At 39.8% G+C, this 21,930-nt stretch overlaps 1 protein-coding gene across 1 annotated transcript in view; it reads right to left on the reverse strand.

Annotated features, from left to right (window-relative positions):
• Positions 1-21,930, reverse strand: part of dcc (DCC netrin 1 receptor) — a 289,488-nt gene that overhangs the window by 198,749 nt on the left and 68,809 nt on the right. The window contains exon 2 of the mRNA XM_037118172.1: positions 3,936-4,298. Coding sequence (XP_036974067.1) covers positions 3,936-4,298 — 363 coding nt within the window. The remainder of the gene's footprint in view (positions 1-3,935; positions 4,299-21,930) is intronic.

Raw genomic sequence — 21,930 nt, forward strand, 5'->3', positions numbered from 1 at the left:
GCAACATTTTCAGTCCATTCTTAATTGAATTTACCTATTTTCACTTTCCACTTTTCTTTCAGCAGTGAACTTGGAACACACCATTTTCGTGCAATCTAGGCTCCTACAGCCGGCAAAATGTCAATATGTGAACTGTGCTTGCAGCAGTGAGTGACCCAGTGACACGCTGTCTGTGTATCGTTGGCATGGAGTCCTGGTATACATATGCCGACCCAACCAAAACACACGGTGAAGGAATAATAGTTCAGGGGCCACAAATAGGCAGCTGGTTGGCCGGATGCAGCCCAGGGGCCGTCTATTGAGGACCACTGGTATAAGGTGATCTCAATTATTAGCTTTAACTATGTCCCGTGCCTAGCTGGAGGAGCGTCATCTGTGTGGAATTACTTGAATCTGACAGAAGAAAAATGCAAAACAGCAGAGTGCACTTCATGCAATGCAAGTGTTTGGGGTGCAACACATTAAAAGGCTAAAAGGCTGTTTTCACAATTAATATTAGGACTTAGGAAAAGCACACGTGTCACTAATAACATCAACAGTGTTGTTCCCGTCTCAGTGTCTCCGCCATGACAAGAATGAGAAACCTCTCTGTCTGTGCATATGTGTGAGAATGAGTGAGTGAGTTTCTATTTTTGATTGAATTCTGAGTGTTTTGTTTGTGTTGACTGTGTTGTGTAGTTTGTTGTAGTTTGTTTGTTTGGTTTGGTTTGGTAGCTGTTGTCAGTTGGACGTAATGGCCATTGTGAGTTGTCAGTAGTTAGGTGGAGCTGGAGAAGCACACATGTGGTGAAGATTTCCCCAAACAATGGCTGTTCAGTAGAGGAGGAGCGGTGCTGACAACGAGCAGAGCAGTGCTGAAACTAAAAAACGCCTCTCCACATGTATGTATATTTGTTGTACTGTTGATTGTTTTTCTTTCAATGAGTGCTTTAAAAATAGGTTAAATATTAGTGTAGCAAGAATTGATGTGACAAGGGCTTCTCTCCTCAAACTGATGAATGTAAAGACCATGGAAGTGTTTTTTTTTTAATAAAAAAAACCAAACCAAACCAAACAAACAAACAAAAAACAGCAAAACAAAAAAACTCAGTGACAGTGAGAATGAACATGACTGGAGGAAGGAGCAGCCAGGGGAAGTCATTCTCAGCCACAACACCTATAACAGTGGTGGGGTGGCTGTGCTCTTTTCAAAGAGTTTAACTCCTTTTTCATTTGAAGTGGAAGAAATAATGAGTGGTCATAGTTTAAAGTTCAAAGTGCATCATGAATAGGTAAAAATATTTTTTTGTGAAACTTTACGCTCCAGTTTTGAGCACTTTTTTATTTTTTTAATGGTTTTTTTTTTTTAATATATATATTTTGATGTCATTGAAAAGCATTCAGATGACTTTCTGTTTCTGGAGCCTCATCCGTCAGACTCAGACTCATTGAGATCTGTGAGGATGTGTGGAGAGGTTTGAACAGGACTAATAGGCAGTACACCTGGAGTCACTACAAAGACAATCTGATATCACTGTCAAAACATGATTGCTTTTATTGTCTTAGGCATCATTTTTTTAATTTCTAAAAGATGTCAGATAGTTACTGTTCGTCTGTCTGATCGCTGTCTTGTTATAGTAGTAATAATAATAATAATAATAATAATCAAAGCTGCAAGCAGTGATGAACCTACCCTCGCAGGCCGTGCATGTCGGCCTGCGGTGCCGTTGGAATGCCCGCTCACCTGTTACTTGCATGGGGAGAAAAGAAGCAGTAAACATCATGTCAATTGGATGATGTTTGTCTGACTTCCTGTGTCCAGTGGGTGGTGCTATGGATATGACACAGTTTTGATGCACAGATATATTCAGGGCGACTCCCTCGACATTCCTTAGAGATTTGGTGTAGAAGGGGAATCATATGTTGATGTTACAAGGACTTGACGATTTACAGCGAAGGAAGGATTTAAACCATGGCCCGCACCGCACCACCATGGCCAGCAGGTATGATGTAGACAAAAGCTTTTAACAGGTTTTCATCTTCAAGGTCCGAGGATGATACTGACTGACCATGAAGTCTGTTGTGTTAAATCTGTAGGAGGATGTCATTACAGTGCGAGGATTGGAAATATTTCAAAATGGCAGCCACAATCGAAATGGCCGACTTAGTACTGATGCATTGACGTATTCAGGGCAACACCCTCTATATGCATGTGACGTTTGGTGTAGATGGGAAATTGTATGTTGAAGATATGAGGACTTGATGCTTCATGGCGAAGGAAAAAATTGGATGACACCGTCCCGTCCACCAGGTATGACGTAGCTGAAACATTTACATAGCTTTTCATCTCCAAGGCATGAGGATGATGCTGAGTGAATGTTAAGACTTTGGTGGTGAAGCTCTAGGAGAAGATGACTTTCAAAGGAGGCATGAATTTGGGAAAAATGCTGCCACACATCAAAATGGCCGACTTCCTTTTGGACTGAGAAGAGGGTTTTTGGGGCGTCTGCTCATGACAAATATGCACACCGAATTTCATTCCTGTATCTGCAAGTAGGAGGCAGGGCATTACATAACGGGGTGCTACAGAGCCTGCAGGGAGTCTTTAGGGCTTTTTTTATAGAGATTCTCTCATTTTGAGTGCTGTTGTACATGTCAGTGACCAGCTCGTTAAGCAATAGTCTATAGCAGCGGTCCTTAATAGGTGGCCCCCGGGCCGCATCTGGCCCGCCGGCCTCCTGTTTATGGCCCCCGAACTATTATCCCTTCGCTATCTGTTTTGGTTGGGTCAGCCCGTGTACACCGGGACTTGTCTCCATGCCAACGATACACAGATGGGTCACTCACTGCTGCGAGCGCAACTTTTAACTTTCACTTTCGTTTGCGGAGCAGTTCGCATATTTACATTTTGCTGGTTGAAAGGGATTAAAAATGGCGTGTTCCAAGTAAACCGCTAAAACAAAGTGGACCGTGAAAATCTGCAATTCAAAGAAGTTGCTGCCATGATTAGTGCCTCTGTGCTGTCTGTCAGTCCTGCATTTTCCAGCCACTGGTAGGATTTCTTGATATCAGCCACTTCCTCTATCTTACGGTGGTACATGCCATGTAGGGGCCTGGGTGACCAATAGTGACAGATCTGCCAACCAAGTCTCGCTTCTTGCTTTAAAGGTAATGGTTTCATGCAATGCTGAGTAGCCAGGCGTGATTTTGCTGCTATATGCTAATGAGCCGTTTGCACCTCTGCGAGCTCCACATACCTCATGGTTTGTTTCCGTCAATATGTGGCACAGACAAATGCAACGTTCACGGGCTGTAAATTGTCGTTAACTGATGAAAATTAGGGAGATATACGGGCGTTTACGGGAACGAAAACCCAACTTTTGTTGTAGTGGGTGGTGCACTTCAGCCTGAGGCGAATTTCTTTGGTTCTCTTAAATAAATAAGTACAGTAGAATAAATGGAGGAAGCTGAGCAATTGTAAGTGTGTGTGTGTGTGTGTGTGTGTGTGTTTGTGTGAAACTGTCAAGGTCAGATCAAGAACAGGTCATAGAATCATCAATCTGAGTGAGAGAATCTCCCCTCATCACTTCACCTTTCCTTCCCCTCTCCCCACTCCCCCTGTTTCCTTCTTTCTTCTCCTTGTTTTTGGAGACGATTTGGGGAAAAAAGCCTGTGCTTGAGCAAAGATTAATTTGTCACTTATTTTAGCATTATATACCCAGATGGAGGCAAACTGTTAGACCGAGATCAGAAGAGGACCTAAATGTGAGCTGGTATCTGCATATATGAGACAAGGGCAAGTTTGTTTTGGCTTAATCATGCAGATAACTTAATACAAGTCAGAACATTGTCCTTACACATGACAAATCTGTAAAACAGTTACCTATACTTAACTTATGTGCTTTTAGCGAAACACAAATTGTGTCACAATAAAATACAGTAGAGCAGTCTCTTACCAGCCACAGTGACCTTGGCGGTCCGGCTAACAATGCTCCCCAGTCCTTCCAGTGTGGCGAGGCACTGATATTTGCCCTCGTCAGGCCGGTGGTGCCGTGAGTGCACAATGTTCTGCACTAGCAGCGAGCCGTTAGCCAGTTGCCAACGCCGCTCGTCCACCACCGCACTCAGCAGCACGCCATCCTTACGCCATGTGATAGTGGGAGGTTCTGCCACTGCGTCTGACTGTGCTTGGCAATCGAGCTGCAGCACACCACCACGCACAGTCACTGTGTCCTGAGGCTCCTGGGTGAAAGTGAAGTCCACAAAACCTCCAAGAGTAGATAAGAGGGATGACGAGGAGGATGGCGAGGTGTCTGAGGCTATAACAGGAGAAGAGAAAAGGGGGAATTAGATAAAAGCAGAGAAACATGAGATCACCAACATCATAGCTCTTCATTAGTGAAAATAAACTGACAACAGAACTCCAACTACACACACAAGCTCAAAAGTGATCATCACAACAGCACCAGGGCCCAAGACCCAGAGACTGTGTCAGCACTCCGACTGTTGTTGATTTGATTGTGAAGATACCATATGTGATATATTAAGTGAGATGATGAAGCCCTTAAAATGTGTCTGCATTGCCTGACTAAATGGTCACAAATAGGAGCAGATTTATTGTGAGCAAACCGCTGACTTTAGTTTAATTAGTATAGGGTAAGGTTTATTCTTGAGTAAATGACTGAATGTGGCCAGTTTTAGTTTCCATCCTCTGATTATCTGTCACACATGCTAAAATAAGAGGATCGCACATATATGACATCTATTTTGTCCCTACTTAGGCTTTACATGCCTGAAAGTATCGGTGAGGTGAGGTGTCTGCGTCTGAAACCAAAGGACAAAACCCACCCAAGCCACAGTCTGTTCAACCTGCTGCCATCTGGCAAAAAATACAGAGCTGTCCTCTGCCATACCACCAGACTACAGAGCAGCTCCTTAGTTCAGGCTGTGCAAACTGTGAAAACTTTCATGACTGAATTATTTTGTGTAAAACCAGTTATCTCTGTCAGAATCAGTTCAGTTCAGGTCAGTCATTCTGTTATACCAAATGGGAAACTTGACTTGCAGTCAGGGACAAGACAAGACAGCATCTAGAAGAACAACCAAAACAACAGACAATCTACAGGTAAATGTTCAAAACTACACATACAACATACATGTTTCCTGTATGTTTAATATACAAAACACAATAATACACAAAACAATCTCCAAAATATAAAAATCTATGTGAAGATTAAGCGGGGTGGCTGCACTGGGGTACTCTGAGGGAGAGAGAAGAGTTTCAGACTCAAAAAGCAGAAGCCGGATTGTGCAATCTGATTTAGACCGTCAGGGGGCCTGTGGGACACCAGTCACTTCATCAGCCACCTTCACAGTATAGTTCAGATGCAAATTATATCTGCTAGTATTAAAGTATGTTCACACTTACAGAAGAAAAATGGAAAACTATAGAAAAAAACTCTTTTGCAGCAGATCTACTCAACAGAGGATTGACGAAACAGAGCCAAGTAACATTAGAATTTAAATGTTCAAACCGGTTCTACAGATTTATCTTCATAGTATCAATATTTCTCTGAGCAGATTCTAGATGTGTGTGCTCATCTTTTTCAACATGAATGACAGCACTTTACAACACAAGGACAATCAGACTGTTTAACAAGGAGTCAAACCCCCAACTGTTAAAGCCTGCCTGGTGTGGTTGAGCTGCAGGTGGAATAAACATGCCTTTTTCTGCAACATGTGAAGAAAGAGCACACATAATGTGTATTTGCTCATACTTTCATCTAATCATTCATTTATTCATGTTCAGGTTGATGAATTTATTCATAATTGTCACTAGTTTTGTCAGATGTGTCTCTTCACAGCAGAGAACATGACTGAGTTTAATCTCCGACCTGTGGTGCTCTGCTGTGCAAGATAACTCGTCGTCTCTATCAAAGCCACATCAACCTGCTGTGTATTTTGTTTTCGTGTTTTCCATATTTTGTTTAATCTAGCGAAAGACTCTGTTAACTGCGAGCAGTGGCGGTTTCTCTTCTCTCGTCTTTGATGTCAACACTGCTAAGAAGTCTTTCATCCTGATCAGAGAGACAGTTTGTTCGGTCAAAGCAGTCGTTCAGTGTCTGCGTGTTACCTGGGAAGTCTGAACAGAGAGGCTCAGAACAACATGATGTCATGTCATTACGGCACAAAGACAACTTTGGAGCGCTGCAGATGTTTGTTTTTTTGTTCATGATTTTACTGACATTCCTTTTCAACCCATGCCACTTCAGTTTCTCCTGTAGGAACACAAACATCAGGTATAAACACTCACTGGAGCTGTTACAGACTGGAACAACATAACAAACAGAGTGTAGTCAAAACAAAAGTAATATTTCACTAATAACCAGGGTTTCAGCATTTGGGTCTCTTTTGACATGAATAAGCCAGGAGCAATAGACACAGGGTTTAAACAGAAATTCTAAAAATTGTATTTACTGTTCAGATACACTTGCTTAGTTAAAAACAAACAAACCCCGAAGGGGTAGAACCCTTCTAAAATTGTGCCGGTTTATTATTAGGGTTCTAACTCCGAACCTTTATGAACTGTGTGAATAGTGGTTGGTTTGTAGGTGTTACCCCAGACCTCCACACAATCATTTACATATGGAATACACCTTCTCCAAAATTACTCAAATCCAACTATAATTATTTTTTTATTCATTTTTTTTATTATTATTTTTTTTATCTAGTGCTACAACCCAAAGTCACCAGAGAAAATGCAGAATGGTATTATGCCAAGACTGTTTTCTTAACTGCAGCTGAACTGGAGACAAAGTTGTGAAATCTTCACAGCACCCTCAGTCTCCCTCCTCACCTCTTCTGCCTTTCCTTCCTAGTCTTATGCTGTTTGCTCCTCCCTGTCTGTCTCTTCTTCCCATCAGCTCTTCTTCTCTCTCTTTCTTTTTTCCTTCACGGTTTCCTTCTTATTGATTCTCCTTCAACAGTCCTACCCGCTCCCTCTATCTGTAAATCACTATCTTGACAGCTGTACTCACACCTACTAGTCACACACACACACACACACACACACACACACACACACACACACACACACACACACACACACACACACACACACACACACACACATGTAATGCACATACACAGTTAATCAGTGTGTCCTTGTCCTCTCTGTCTGCTCTCCCTTCCATTACTTCAGTATTTTCTTCATATTCTTATTTTTCTTCAAGTTTCAGGGAGGTTTCCTGGAAAGGATATGGTATTTTGGCAATAGATACAGCGTTCAGTTAATATACTTTTAAATATTTGATTCAACCTATACAGTTAAGCAGGTTAGCTGATCATGCAAAAAACTATTTGGACATTTGTCCGGAACAGTGCTACATTTCAACAAATACAGAACATTTCCATCTAGAGACATTACCCAGATAGCAAAAGACATTAATTCAATGTTGGATTTTGGTCAGACTGGTTATTTTTGGTTGAGATTGAAAAATCTATGTTGATGCAACGTTTAATCACAGTTAACATTTCAACGTTTGAAAAACTGTTGTGAAATGCCCTACAATTAATCAACATCGTTTCAATAGCCACATTCACACCGGCTTATGGGTGCGGCTTTAGTACACCAATTCCGCCTCTCAGTGTGAATCTATTGGAGGTGGCAGGGGGGGAAATTTCGCTCCGGCCCTGAGCCACCTATGGAGGTAGTATCAGGGCTGTGTTATTGGAGAACCGAACCAGTGTGAATGATGTGGCTGCAGGTTTTTGTTCCAACCAGTCAAGAGCACACAGTTTGAAAAAATAAGGTTCAATCAAGTTTCTGAAGACTGAGATAAGTTGATTAGATGATTCAGGTCTGGTGTGCTGCTGCTTGGTTGAAGAGAAAACCTGCAGCCACACCAGCCCTTTATGGAATAGTTAGGACATGCCTGCTTTAAAGCTACTGTGCTCTTATGTTCAGTTCATTGAACTGGGGTCCTATTTGTAATGTTTGTGTCCTCTGCATAATTGCTTTTGAATATTTAATAAATAACTTATTGAATAATGGTCTGTGTTGTGTCATCATGGAGAAACATAGTCCTGGAGACATGTTACAGCAGGAACTATCGCAGTTGCAGTTTTGAATGGTTTGGCAGGTGTTTACATGTCTGTCTGGCATGTAATTTGGTTAATGTTAAAGCATCAAACAGTGCAGGTACCATGATGAAAATTTACAGGTGTATAGCTGAGATCAAAATGAATGCCAAGTTTGAAGATGGCTGTGGTCCAACCCATGAGTACTGAGTACTCAGGTCTCTACCCAGATAGCGAAATTTGATTGAATCAACATTGAGATATTGTCAGGCTGAAGATATAAACAAAAAGGTCAATAATTCTCTGTTTCCAGCTTGTCAAATATGAAGCTTTGCGCAAACAAACAGTTTTGGATTGTTAGTCACACAAAACAAGTCAATTAAATTGGCTATATTAATGTTTACAACATTTTATAGACTAAATAATTAATTGAGAGCAATAGTAAAGAATAATCGATAATGGAAATAACCCACTGTGCGAAAGTACAGCAACTCTCTACTCGGCACTCAAACTTCAAGACATCCTAATCTTTAACAGACACTGAATAAATGAGGGTCAAAACAACACAGTCTCCTGTAATACCTTCCAAATGTGACATGCAAATTTAAAAAGCCACTCAGCACAGACAGACCTGGACCATAACAGGCTTGGGGATAATTAGCACAGACCCATCACTAACCACCAGCGTAACAGGAGCCTCAACAAGCCATGAAAAGAGCCGGAATGCATGTTCTTTTAATCACATTCAAGTCAACAGGACCCTGAAAGACCTGATTCGAATGGAATGTGGATGTAGCATGATTCTGGACCAGGGTCAGGTGTCTGTGGCTGGAAACAGAGTGTCTCTGTGAAGATAAATTCTGACACCTGTTTTTATATAATAGATAAAGAGGTAGAGGGGTTTAGAGCAGGGGTACTCAAATACAAACCTTAAAGGGCCACAACATTTTTTTTCAATGACTCAGGGGTCCATGTGTAGGTCAGTCAGGCCACATGCAATAATACTGTTATATTCAAATCAAAATGTCCTTTTCATTTAAAACAACAACAAAAATATGAACTAAAATAAAGTGTCATTTCCATTTTGACATAAATTAAAATACATAGTTGAATATTTCAATTATTCATGCATATTTTTATTATTTCTGCATCTGAAAATGGCCCCTTGCGCTTACCCAAAATCCACACCACAGTGAGCACGTTGTTTTTTGTTGTTGTGTCATAGATGTGACAAGAATCCTGCTTGCCATCGTTTCACAATCTCATAACTCGTGGTCTACTTTGGATGGTTACAACATTATTGCCAATAATCAAAACTTCTATGCAGAATTTGAATGGCATTTTCACTTCCGGAACCTCACTGTTGAGCTCTATAGGGGCAAGGATGTAATATATGAACTTATTTCTTCTATTTCTTAGTTTATATATATATATTTTTTAGAGTGCACACTGATGGAAGAAGAAGAAGAAGAAGAAGAAGAAGAAGAAGAAGAAGAAGAAGAAGAGGAAGAATATGTTTTTTTTCCAATATTTCCTGTGAGTACAGTGGAAGAACTAATGTCATATAAGGTTAATGGCTGAAGCCAATACGTAATGCCAGCTATGGGAAATTACTCCACAGCTCTTTCACATCCAGTGAGTTTAGCAGGACAAGAGCCGTGGATTTGTTGTATTTCTTTCCAGAGCAAGTGACAACTCATTTCAGAGCAGCTTTTTAACTTTGAGCCTAAATAACTTATACACTGAGACTATACCTTTATCTGTCTGAGACTGCTGAACGTTCATTGTCAGGGAAAATATGTTAAGTTTAACTTTTATTTGAAAGCGTACTGGTGAGTAGTTAAGATGACAACCCACACTGTCATATGATATAATCCTTAAACTTCGATTTGAAAATTCGATCAGCTGTGTAATACACTGCAACAACCAATGTATGTCTGGTCAAGGTGCAAAGATGTCTTCGATTTGTTACTAGGTTACTTGGTGTCATTACAATCAGAAGTTCCATTTCCTTTGTTATAAACATATATTTCATTCATTAAGACAGTAGATTGAGATCTGCAGATTATTTCCACTTGATTAACATTTCCATTTCATCTGAAGTCTTCCTCATTTTCAGTTACACATTCCAAGTGTCCCTTGACTTATTTCCATTACCATTTAAAGTTTTATCTTTACGCATTCAGGTTGAGCATTTCTTTTTCAGCTTTTTTCTTAAATTTTACTCTAATTTTACATTAATCATCGTACTCTAAGGATTTGTATATAGGCCCATTTTATTATAACACTATTAGAAGTTGGTGCCAATTCAGCACCTCAATGAAAGAGAGCAGCAACTCACCTTATTATATATATATATATATATATATATATATATATATATATATATATATATATATATATATATATATATATATATATATATATATGTATATATATATATATACACATATGTATATACATATATGTATATACATATGTAAATATATATAATAATATAATATATGTGTATATATATATATATATATATATATATATATATATATATATATATATATATATATATATATATATATATATACACATATGTATATACATATATGTATATACATATGTAAATATATATAATAATATAATATATATATATATATATATAATAAGGTGAGTTGCTGCTCTCTTTCATTGAGGTGCTGAATTGGCACCAACTTCTAATAGTGTTATAATAAAATGGGCCTATATACAAATCCTTAGAGTACGCCTCTAAATTAAGGTTTAATAACTATGTATCGTTCACTCACTCACTCAGCCACAGACTAATGTGTTTATAGGGCTGGCTATTGCAGTTCAGCCAAAAGTATTCCATAAACATTTTTGTTTGACTATTCAATGCAGAACACAATCTGTTTTGATGTAGCGGAAAAATGGACTGTATCATGATATGAAGTGTTAACACTCACTCACTTCCCCCTCTGATAGATTTCATTGTGGGTTTTGAAATCTAGCCCCCCATCAAACACACACAAGAGCACAGACACACTCACAGAGAGTATGTAAGGTTCCATCTGCAAAAGGGTCTGATACCAGCTGGACAACACCAGTGTGTCTGGATGTGTTTTGCATTAAGCCTTTGTTAACACGTCTCACCTGTCGTCCCCCTCTGTGTCTCTTTAAACTATAATTTACAAAATCCCTTTGACAGTCTGCCAGCTGAGCTCAACACGCATGCATGCACACACGCACGCGCACACACACACACACACACACACACACACACACACACACACACACACACACACACACACTGTAACTGATATACTCTTCCATCCAACATCAACACAAGCAGTGGTGGTGGTTGGTTTAGGAGCAGTCAACATTTATCATGTAGTCACGCACATTTTTCTTGTTGTGGATCAAAACACGATGTCCCCATTCTAAATGCAGCCTACACTTCTGATTGGTTGGTTATTGTCCAACTGGGAAAACAGCCATCAGTGAGGACAATAACACACCTATTAGAACCTCTGAACAAATGAATGATGGTCTGGAACAAGGTTACAGTTATGTCACAGTAGGCCTATTGGCAGACTTTACAAAGGCTGTCAAATGTTAAACCCCCCATAACTCAGACCATAAGCAGAGAAGAGACAAACCACTCATCACGGTTCATTTGAATAGGAAACTCCATAATGCCAGAGGTGGTTATATGACATATATCCTGCCATTTCCCCTAAAAAGTCAATAGCCTGCTGTATTTCAGCCAAAACAGGAAACATATTAATGACTGAATTGACTGGTGATTTGGCCCTCTCCCTATTCGTTTACAGTGGGCAATATGGCTGCTGAGTAGAGTAACAATAATGTTCCCTAATCTGTGATTGGTTGATGAGTTATCATATCACAAAAATGTCACAAAAAGCAAACAAAACAACAATGCACACACACACACACACACACACACACACACACACACACACACACACACACACACACACACACACACAAATATAAATACAAATACAAACACACACACTTCATTTGCTCTGATATTTACACCAATCGGTCTTAATAAACCATTCTGTTTGCTTTGTGTTTCCTGCTCATTGTTATGTGTATGTGTATGTGTATGTGTATGTGTATGTGTATGTGTATGTGTATGTCTAGGTGTGCGGGTCTGTGCATCACACACATCAATTGTTTGTCTTTGAGGGCCTGGGCACGAACCCTGTGAGGGCCATGCTTAAACTGGAGTTACTTTTTTGTTCTTGTGCCAAAATAATCACACTTTTGAGGGACTAAATATGCTCAAACTGTCATATCTGTAGAGTCTTGTCTTTTGTTTTGTTCTGATTATGGATTTATTCTTTGTATCATGTCTTGTTGTGTCCCATGTTTTGATTTTCCATGACCCTCTGTGTCCTGTAAGTTTCTCCTATGTTCTCCCCTCTGGCTCCCTCTGTCTGTTGTCTTGTTCCCTCCTGGTTTTCTCATGTGCTCCTCCCCTTCGTTACCACACCTGGCCCCCTCCCTCCTCTCTCTCCTCACCTGTTCCTCGTCTTGTCATTAGTGTCTGTGTATTAGGCTGTGTCTTCCTTGTAGTCCATGTTTATTCATTGTCTCTGCTAGCGTCCATTTATGTATTTGTCAGCCCCTGTCTTCCCCTGCTCATGTGCCTGCTCCTGTCTCATGGTATGCGTTTTTGGATTTTGAGCTTTGCATTTTGCCTTTTGATTTGAACTTTGTACTTTTGGTTTGCACTTTATTTGGCTATCTTGGGTGTTACTTTGCTTTTGTCCCTTTGTCTAGGCTTTGGTCTAGCTCCTTTGTGTTGTTCTTGTTGAGCTTTAAATTAAAGCTGGCCTTTTGTTTCCCTTTTATCCTCGCCCCCCGTGTGTAACTGCATTTGGGTCCAACTCCTATCTCCAAACCCTTTTAGTTTTTTCACCCCTTTAACCTAAACCTGACACAAACATGTACGAAAAGATGCCCACACATCAGTCTTAGTAAAACTGTAAGCCTGATATGGGTCTTGCACTGGGGTATTTGACCAACATGCACAAAAATTGGTAGGTACATATATGCAGACATACAAAGATTTCTTATTCACACAGCTTCAGCTGGGTTTCATCTGAGAGCATTTGTGAGAGTAAATTGGTCAAAGGTTAAATGAGAACTTGTCACACCAATGGATTCATCAATAATTCTGTAAATTATTTTTAGATATTTTAATCAGTGTCTTTTTAAGAATTTCTAATGTATTTAATAGTTTTACTGATTTGCGTGATTATTCATTTTCGTAATTATCAGTCATGCTGTGGACTTTGCAGGTCAATATTACCAAAACATAGTGCCGTAAAAAAAGAAGGTAAAATACAACAGAGCATATTTTTAAAAAAAAATAATGAAAGACAGCGAAGAATAGGAATGGAAAAGAAAAGGATTTGATGTCAAAGCACTTCAAGGGAAAACTGTGACACTCCATCCCATGAGACAGATATGATCACATTCATTGTGTGTGTGTGTGTGTGTGCTTGGGTGGGGGGTTAAAACCACAATAAGCATTCTGTCTACACATTAAAATCAGAGACCTTTAAAAATGGTCAGACACAATTACCCACCGGTCAACAGCAGGCCAATTATACAAAGACTCGTGTGCACACAACACACACAAAATATCAGTGAATGACAATAACGAGGTAGCTTACTGTCAAAGTGTCAAAGAAGGGAGGAGGCAGTAGCTGTCACACACACATACACACACACACACACACACACTCATGAATGGCAATTTTAAAGTAGCTTTGTGGGGAAAATTGGACCAGATCGGATTTCTCATAGTCGGATTGATACACCTATATTATTAGATTGATAGTCGCATTACTCTTGCATGTATACGTTCCATCAGATCGGATCTGATTTTTAGTTTTCACTTTTAGTACCATCAGATCAATTATTAATAAGGTTATATATTTATGATACTCTGATAGAGAAATGTGTGAAAAACGGGCTTTGAATTTTTGTAGGAATGCATACAGTATGATACACAACTGACGCAGAGTTAAAACTAGTTATGCCATGGCCACAATACTCTCAAAGGCATCAGATCACAGATGAACTTCAGCTGTCTAAAAGTCGCTCTACAGAGCTCTCCTGACAACAGTCTGTTTCTGTGCCTGCACCTTTAAATGCTAATGAGCTCCGTCCATCCATGCCTACTTGGAGAGCCTTGCCTGCATGTCACTCTCAGGGAGGGGAAGCCCCTTGCGCTACTGGTAGCATACACTAATGTTTACAGTGGATGTATAGTTAAATGTATCGCTTTGGCTCGCGGAGATTTTTTCGTTCAACCATACCAGTTTGACCCAGAAGGAGAGACTGCTGAAGAAGTACAGACTAAGTGGCTGCAGTAGGATGTTTCAGAATGGTTAGTGTGTCTGTATAATGTTAGTTTGTTCGTATGTGTTGTTACAGTTACTGCCATGTAGCTAATGGCTAACAGCTAGCAAAAGCTGTGTCTCCAACACAGTCTCCAAACTCTTGGACACTGTTTGCATCGCCTCTGTCTCCAGTCTGCACGTTTCCATACTTTTTACTGTGACAACCAAGCTCCATCGTAATATTATTAACATTAAGCTCGCCTCAAACTGCATTGCATAGCGGACCGAAGCGGAGCTAACTAGTTAGCCGATTTCCAGCTGACTTCACCATACTTGTAGGCAACTGTAAATACTATCAAACCGCGGCAACACTTATCGGTGGCTCGGGTGCAGTTTCTGGGTCTGGTATGGTTGGGACTGATCCTTTTACGAGGGCCAATGTCAGCAAAGCCAGCTTTGTACTGACCCTTGTAACTGAAGCAGTCTGATGTGAAGTGGTTAGCACACACATACAAGCTAACACTAACCGCAGCCGGCATGTTGTCATAAAATATGAAACGCAACCACTGTCTTTTCTGTTGTTCTGTAGCTGGGACAGAATATAGGCACTTATTGATTTTTACAACCAACAACAGAGCAATTTGCTCTGAGCGACGATGTTGCGAAACACTGCTGTCTCACTGCTGGACACACCGAACGTCACCTTGGGGATGAACGCCCCCCTCTCAGATATCTCCAATCACTGCTCAGAGGAGGTTGGCCTATGTAAATGACTCCTTTCAATACGTAACAAAGGAGCTGAATCTGAACAGACTGTAGGAGCCCCGTGTTACCAGTGGGTGGGCTGCAGAGACCATGCAGGAATTGCTTGTTTTCCTCATTCTGGGAGTTGGCAGGCTCAGGGAGGACCAGCTTATGTATGTACAGACCAGAGAAAAAAGTGTTTTTTACATAATATGGGACCTTTAAGGTTAACCAGCTCGCCATTCAGAACATATATCAGTGATAGACATGTAAACTTGAACTTGAAAGCACATAGCAAATACACTCTGGCTTATAAACAGCCTATCAAATCCCTTGATTATGTAGCATGCTACAAGTGACACGATCAGCCAATAATTTAACACGGGTGTCCATAATTGTCAACAACCAATACAACGTGACTGATTAACTAGGGTGTAATGTGATCCCAGACAGAGTGACAGTGTTCAAAGACAGAACTGGTGTGCTCACAGCAAGATAACATCAGGGATAAAATCTGCAGAGTGAAGTGAAAAATGGTGTCAGAGCAATTCTATTGGTCTTTGATCAAAGATTTACTTCCTGAAAACCCTGAAAGCCAAGAAATTGCACCAACACACAACTTAAAAGCTGCAGGATGAAATGAAAGACCAGGATAAAAAGAATGATTACTAATGGAGGGGGGAGGAATGATGATGTTGTGGGTTTTTATTTTGGGCTGCTAATTCCCACTTTTTCCTTCAGTATACAGTGTTTTCCTTTTCTGTTATCTTTGTTTTACTGTTTTCTGTTCATATTTGCCGTTTCCTTTAATAAGGTCAAAAGGTAATGTTCATAATATATGTATATATTATAACATATTTATTGCAAGAAATAAAGCGCAAATGTATGCATTATGGGAAAAGATCAGCAAGCTTTTGTAAGTTATTTATAATATCATTTCCTCAGTCCGATGGTCCACCAATCTACCTCCATCTGAACATTGCCACAGATCTCCAGAGTTTGGTGGAAAAGGTCAGTGTAGCATGACTACAATGCGTATAACTTGAATGACTGTATGGCCAGGAGCTACAGTGTCAAAAGCTAGAGTAGTAGGCAAAGGGCTTCAACTAGAATGCTTAGAGTAACTATAAGATTTGGAGTCATAGGGAGCCACAACAGAGACTAGACATAGAGTTAAAATGGTTAGAAATCCGTGAAAACTAGACATGCAAAAAGGCCCAGAGTAAAACCTTTAGATCTATCTAAGTCCTAGGGCTAGACCAACTAAAAAGACTACAGCTAGTAAGAAGGCCTAGAATTAGAGGTAGAAGGTCTTGAGCTTGAACAACATCAGGCAGAGGGCTAGAACAGGTAAACAGTCACAGCTATAGGAACTACAGGGCACAGGGCTAGAACAGGAGGGTTCAGAACCAGAAAAAATCATACTTCATAATCATAACAATCAAAAATCATGTATACAATATCTTATCTTAGACATGATATAAGATGTCTTCTAAAACTTATATACACTTTTTACACCCTGTTGTTGAAAAGACAAAGAAGTGTTCCCTGCTATACAAGGTTCAGGCTTACAACTAAAAGACCTAGAGCTGGAAAAATGGGTGTAAAACAACTTTAAGTCTAGATGACTCGTGGTAGGCCTGGATCTAGAATGACTACTAAGGCTTAGAGCTGCAGTTCTAGGTCTAGAGCAAAAAAAACGCTGCCACAAAGGGTTATAAGACCTAGACTACAAGAGCTACAACCAGAATGACCACAAAGCTTTGGATTGCAGGCATAGATCTGGGGCTGACACTGCAACCAAAACTAAAGTCATTCAAAAACACAAGTGGGTTCCATAATAATGCAGCAAAACCCGGGCAAAGCTTTTCAAGCTTAGGAGGGCTCTCTAGACTTTGTCCCTTAATTCTAAAGGTTCATGTCAAAGAAAAGTTGGTGATGATCCCTGCAGTGAAAAAAAAACAAAAAACATGAGAATGAGTGGAATAATATCAGAGAACAATAAACACTAAAACCTTTGTCAAAACAACACTGAGACAATTCCTGCTGTCTGTGTCTGCGTAGTGTTCAAAGTGATTCATTTTACCTCCCTCTCTTCTTCATTTCTCCCTTCATTCCCTCTTTTTGTCCATGTTATTCTGTGCCACTTCTTTCTTGATGTCCTCTTCCCATCCCTGCCTTCCAGCTTTTGCTTTCTTTCCCTTGTTCTATTTATCTACCATCTCATCATCTGTTCCTTGACCCCCCCATCTTTCATTTTGTGCTTCATTTCTCTCTTCCTTGATTTCCATCCCTCTACCACCTCAGTTCTTTCTTCCATAAGTCTCCCTGTCCTCTTCTCTTCTAATCCTTTCTCACCCAGTGTTCTGCCATAACCCTGATTACCTCACAATGTCGGCCTTCAGTTATGCGAGGCCAACTAAGATCAATAATATTGATCAGGAATCCAAGTCTCCCTCTAACCAGCACTCTTTCTGTGTGCATTCGTGTGTGTGTGTGTCTGGATTTACATAAGTCTATGTAAGTGCTGTAAGTGTTTGCATATTGATTTCATCTCGTTCACTGTTTGCATGCATTGACCTGTTTAGTTTTAATAAGAACAAATGTAATATGTTGAGATTTGACCTTATTTACACACACACTTGCACGTACACACATAACTGAAATTCAAATGAGTGTTTGTTGTTTGGCTTTCTTGAATGATTTATGTATATTATCCTCTGTCTCTCTTTCATGCAACCATGGTTGCCATGTAATCCAAACAAGGCTTACAACTTCCTTTTAAGCATTTTTTTTAAAACTCCCTTAAGCCTATAAAGACAACATATCATCAGCTGCTTGTTTTATGAGGACAGTATGCTGCAACTGAAAAAAGCTGCAAAAAAAGAAATGATGCAGAACCAAAGACACACAAACACACAAAACAATTGCAACAACAGAATGCTGCAAATATACAACGGAAGTGTCAACACAATGGAAATGTCCACACAACGGAAAAGTGCCAGGCCGCTAGGAGGTCTAGACCTCCCGACCTGGTTTGAGTAGTTCTGAAGCATGTACTGTATATATATATATATATATATATATATATATGTATGTAAGTATGTATTAAACTTGTAAGTTTAAACACAACAGGAACACATACTGCTGTCTATCAGTGCAGGTCTCTGATGACTTAACAGCTGCAGCCTGCTGCACTGTACACAATTTGTCTGTAAATAGTGCTTTGTCACAGTCCTACCTGTGGGCATGGCAGCAGAGTGGCCCACCTGCAAGTCATTTACTCATCCTCTGCCATTTAACCCTGGTCTCATCATGGGTTGTACATAGTACATATAAGTCCAGCAAGCGACGGTTTTTAGCTTCTTTTGTGCATATTACTAGTTTCAAGATATCTATCTTGCATTTAGCTCAGTGTGTTTTCCTTGTGTACATTTCATCTCACATGTGTTCTTCTTTTGCTTTATGAACAGAACCTCCAGCACCTCTCTACTCTTGCTTCTTGCTCCACTAGCTACCTGAGGTCCTTCCACGCTGTTCTCTCCACCTGCCTGCCTGCCTGCCTGCCTGCAAGCTGGTCTACCCTTTCCCTCCATGAACTCTTTGACAAAATAAATTCTTTTACAACCAGACTACAGCCTCCAATCTCTGCATTTGGCATAACAGTGATTACTACGATTTGAAAGCCATATCCCTGTTGACTCTGAGTATGCTGCGCTGAAGTCATTTGAACGTCTGACTGTGTTGATTTAACTGAGCTCCATCAGACCTGGGGCCAGTTGACCAACATGAATTTATAAAATAACAGATTAATAAAAGTAGAGCTGCGACAATAACACTGAAAGGATTGACCAAACATTTCAATTCCTGATTTTACAGTTATATTACAGTTGTATTATATTCTATTTTTTTATCCTGTATTAAAAAATATAAGCCTTCTTTTTTAGGTAATAATAACCAGGGTCTGGACTTCAGAGACCCTAATAGCTGCTATGGCCATGTAAAGTACCACCATTGCACTCAGGGTTCCTTCAGCTTAAGTGAGGTCAGATGATGACATTTCAAGACTTGTATAGACATGAACCTCCCATCTCTGTTTCATTAAAACCGAAACAATTAAACTAAAGTGCGAATTTTTTTTCAAGGTAGCTGGTTGGACATACAAAGACTTATCCCATTTACCTAAACTGCAGCCATGTTTCCTTCAATTGCATCATTTCCTTGTGTCTTAGTCCCTCCTGTTTTAAGATTTCAGATTTTGGCTGCAGCTGATCCTAGCTGGATCAGCAGTCAGTCAGCTTTAACAGTTTTGGGGACTTTAGATGAATTTGTCTGCATGCAGCCCCTTGCCATAAATGCATGTGGGGATTTAATCATTACCTTTTTTTTTAAAAAATAACCCAGAAACACTACTTGTCCCCAAAATTTAAATACACAATAAAGTCAAATTGATGTGCGTCATGCATAGTTGTGCACAGCTCTCTTGTTGGAGGGACATAATGTTCATTTTTATGACCTGGTATGCCAAACTGACAGATTTCCTGCTGTGTGGGCATGTGATCTGCACATCACCAATGTGGTAAAAGCAAATGTGTACGTTGTTTGCGGTTTAAAGGGATTATAGTGCAGACATTTATGTGATTAAAGTATTATGGAATATAGTTTAGGCCTGCTGGAAATGAGACTGTGATTAAGATTCACTTAGAGTTTAAATTATAGACTTGATTTCTTCTGCACTAATCCTTTTGACTCTGCATTATTTCATGATCCTTAGATTCTAACAAATCCTGTGCTTTACCAGCAAACAGTTTTGCTGGATGATCATCTCTGAAAACACTTCTAAACCTTTGAGCTGCTTCTGCTTTGCTGTCTTGTCTTGCGATTCGTATTTTTTTCTTGCGTTTTTAATCACCCGTTGGACATATTATTTGGGATACGATGCATCTGCTAACATCCTGATTGTGAAAAACTTATTTAATAAGTGGTATTATGCTGATTGCTCCTTTGCCCCCACCCCCAGCACCAAATGAGAGCTTTGAGATGCCACCAAACAAACTGTGAAACAGTTTTATTTCTTAAGGAATGAAAGGTAAAAGTCCTGCTCCCAGTTCTCATCGGCTTTGACAGATGAGCGATAGAAAGCATCCTGACTGGAAACAAACTGGTATGGTTCATGCACTGTGCACGACAGGAAGGCTCTACAGCAGATAATTACAACAGCAAACTCCTTAATTTATTCATATTACACAATACAAAATTGCTTTCCATCCATATCTGATTCACTTTACTGCCAAAGAGCACAACACCAGACTTCTTTTATGTGCTAAACAAGTGGGACATGCGGGCAGTCATGCGCATAGTAAGTTTTGTGGTCTGGTGCTTTATCTGACTATAGTAGCCTGAGATAAAATATCGATAGGTCTACATTTTACAATTTCATCCAGAGGAAGTGCCCTAGATCACATACTTAAAAATATTTTAAAAAAAGCTAAAATTATTTAATTCAGTTGATTCAATGACCTGCAAGAGTTAATACGGCATTTGACATCTTTCTCCTGCTGCCTTGACCGCATGGCTCTGGATTTGCGTCAGGTTGTCATTCAACCTTTCTTGAAGAAAAACAATCTAGGCACATTGGTGATGAATAATTATAGGCCCAAATCAAACCTCCCAATTTTAAGTAAAATCATTGAAAAAACAGTTTTCAACAGCTGAACAATTACCTAATAATACATGGCTATTTTAATGTTCACCAATCAGGATTTGGACCACTGAGACCACTCTAGTCAAGGTCCTCAATGACATTAATTTAAATACAGACAGTGGAAAAATATCAGTCTTAGTATTGATGGACCTCAGTGCTGCATTTGACATGGCGAACCATAATATACTATGGACCAACTGGAAATGGATATGATAGAGAATACTTTGTGTCTATAGGTCACTCATCTGAAGGAAATGACAAGTGGAGTACCACAAGGTACATTTACAAATGCTTTCTCTAGCTCAGATAATGAAAAGCAACAATCTATGTTAGCATAGTTATGCAGATGACACATATTTACATAACCATAGCACCAGGGGACTATAATCCCGTACAAATGCTGAGTAGGTGTGTTTCACAAATCAATGGTTGGTTGTGTCAGAGTTTTCTTCAGTTAAACAAAGATAAGACTGAAATAATTGTTTTTGGAGCCAAGGAGGAATGACTGACAGTGTATGCTCAGCTTCGACATGTAATGTTGAAAACAACTAACCATGCCAGAAACCTTGGTGTAATCATGGACTCACACCTGGATTTCAGCAGCCACACTAAGACAATTATATTGCCTACCATCACCTTAAGAATATATCGAGGATAAAAGGACTTTGGAAAGGATATGGAAAAACGTATCCATGCATTTATCCTCAGCAGACTCAACTAAGTCAATAGTGTCATTACAGGACTCTCTAAAACATCCATCAGGCAGCTGCAGCTGATTCAGAATGCTGCAGCTCAAGTCCTAACAAGAACCAAAAAAAGATCACATCACTCCGGTTCTTAGATCTTTACACTGGCTTCCTGTCTGTAAGAGAATAGATTTCAAAATCCTGCTGTTGGTTTATAAAGAACTGAATGGTTTCACACCAAAATGCATTTCTGATCATCTGCCAACATGGAGAAGCAGCCTTCAATTATTATGCGCCACACCTAAATATTCCACAGTCAACTGTCAGCTCTATTATAACAAAATGGAAGCGTTTGGGAACAACA

Source organism: Acanthopagrus latus, chromosome 12 (genome assembly GCF_904848185.1).
Source record: "Acanthopagrus latus isolate v.2019 chromosome 12, fAcaLat1.1, whole genome shotgun sequence".
NCBI lineage: Eukaryota > Metazoa > Chordata > Actinopteri > Spariformes > Sparidae > Acanthopagrus > Acanthopagrus latus.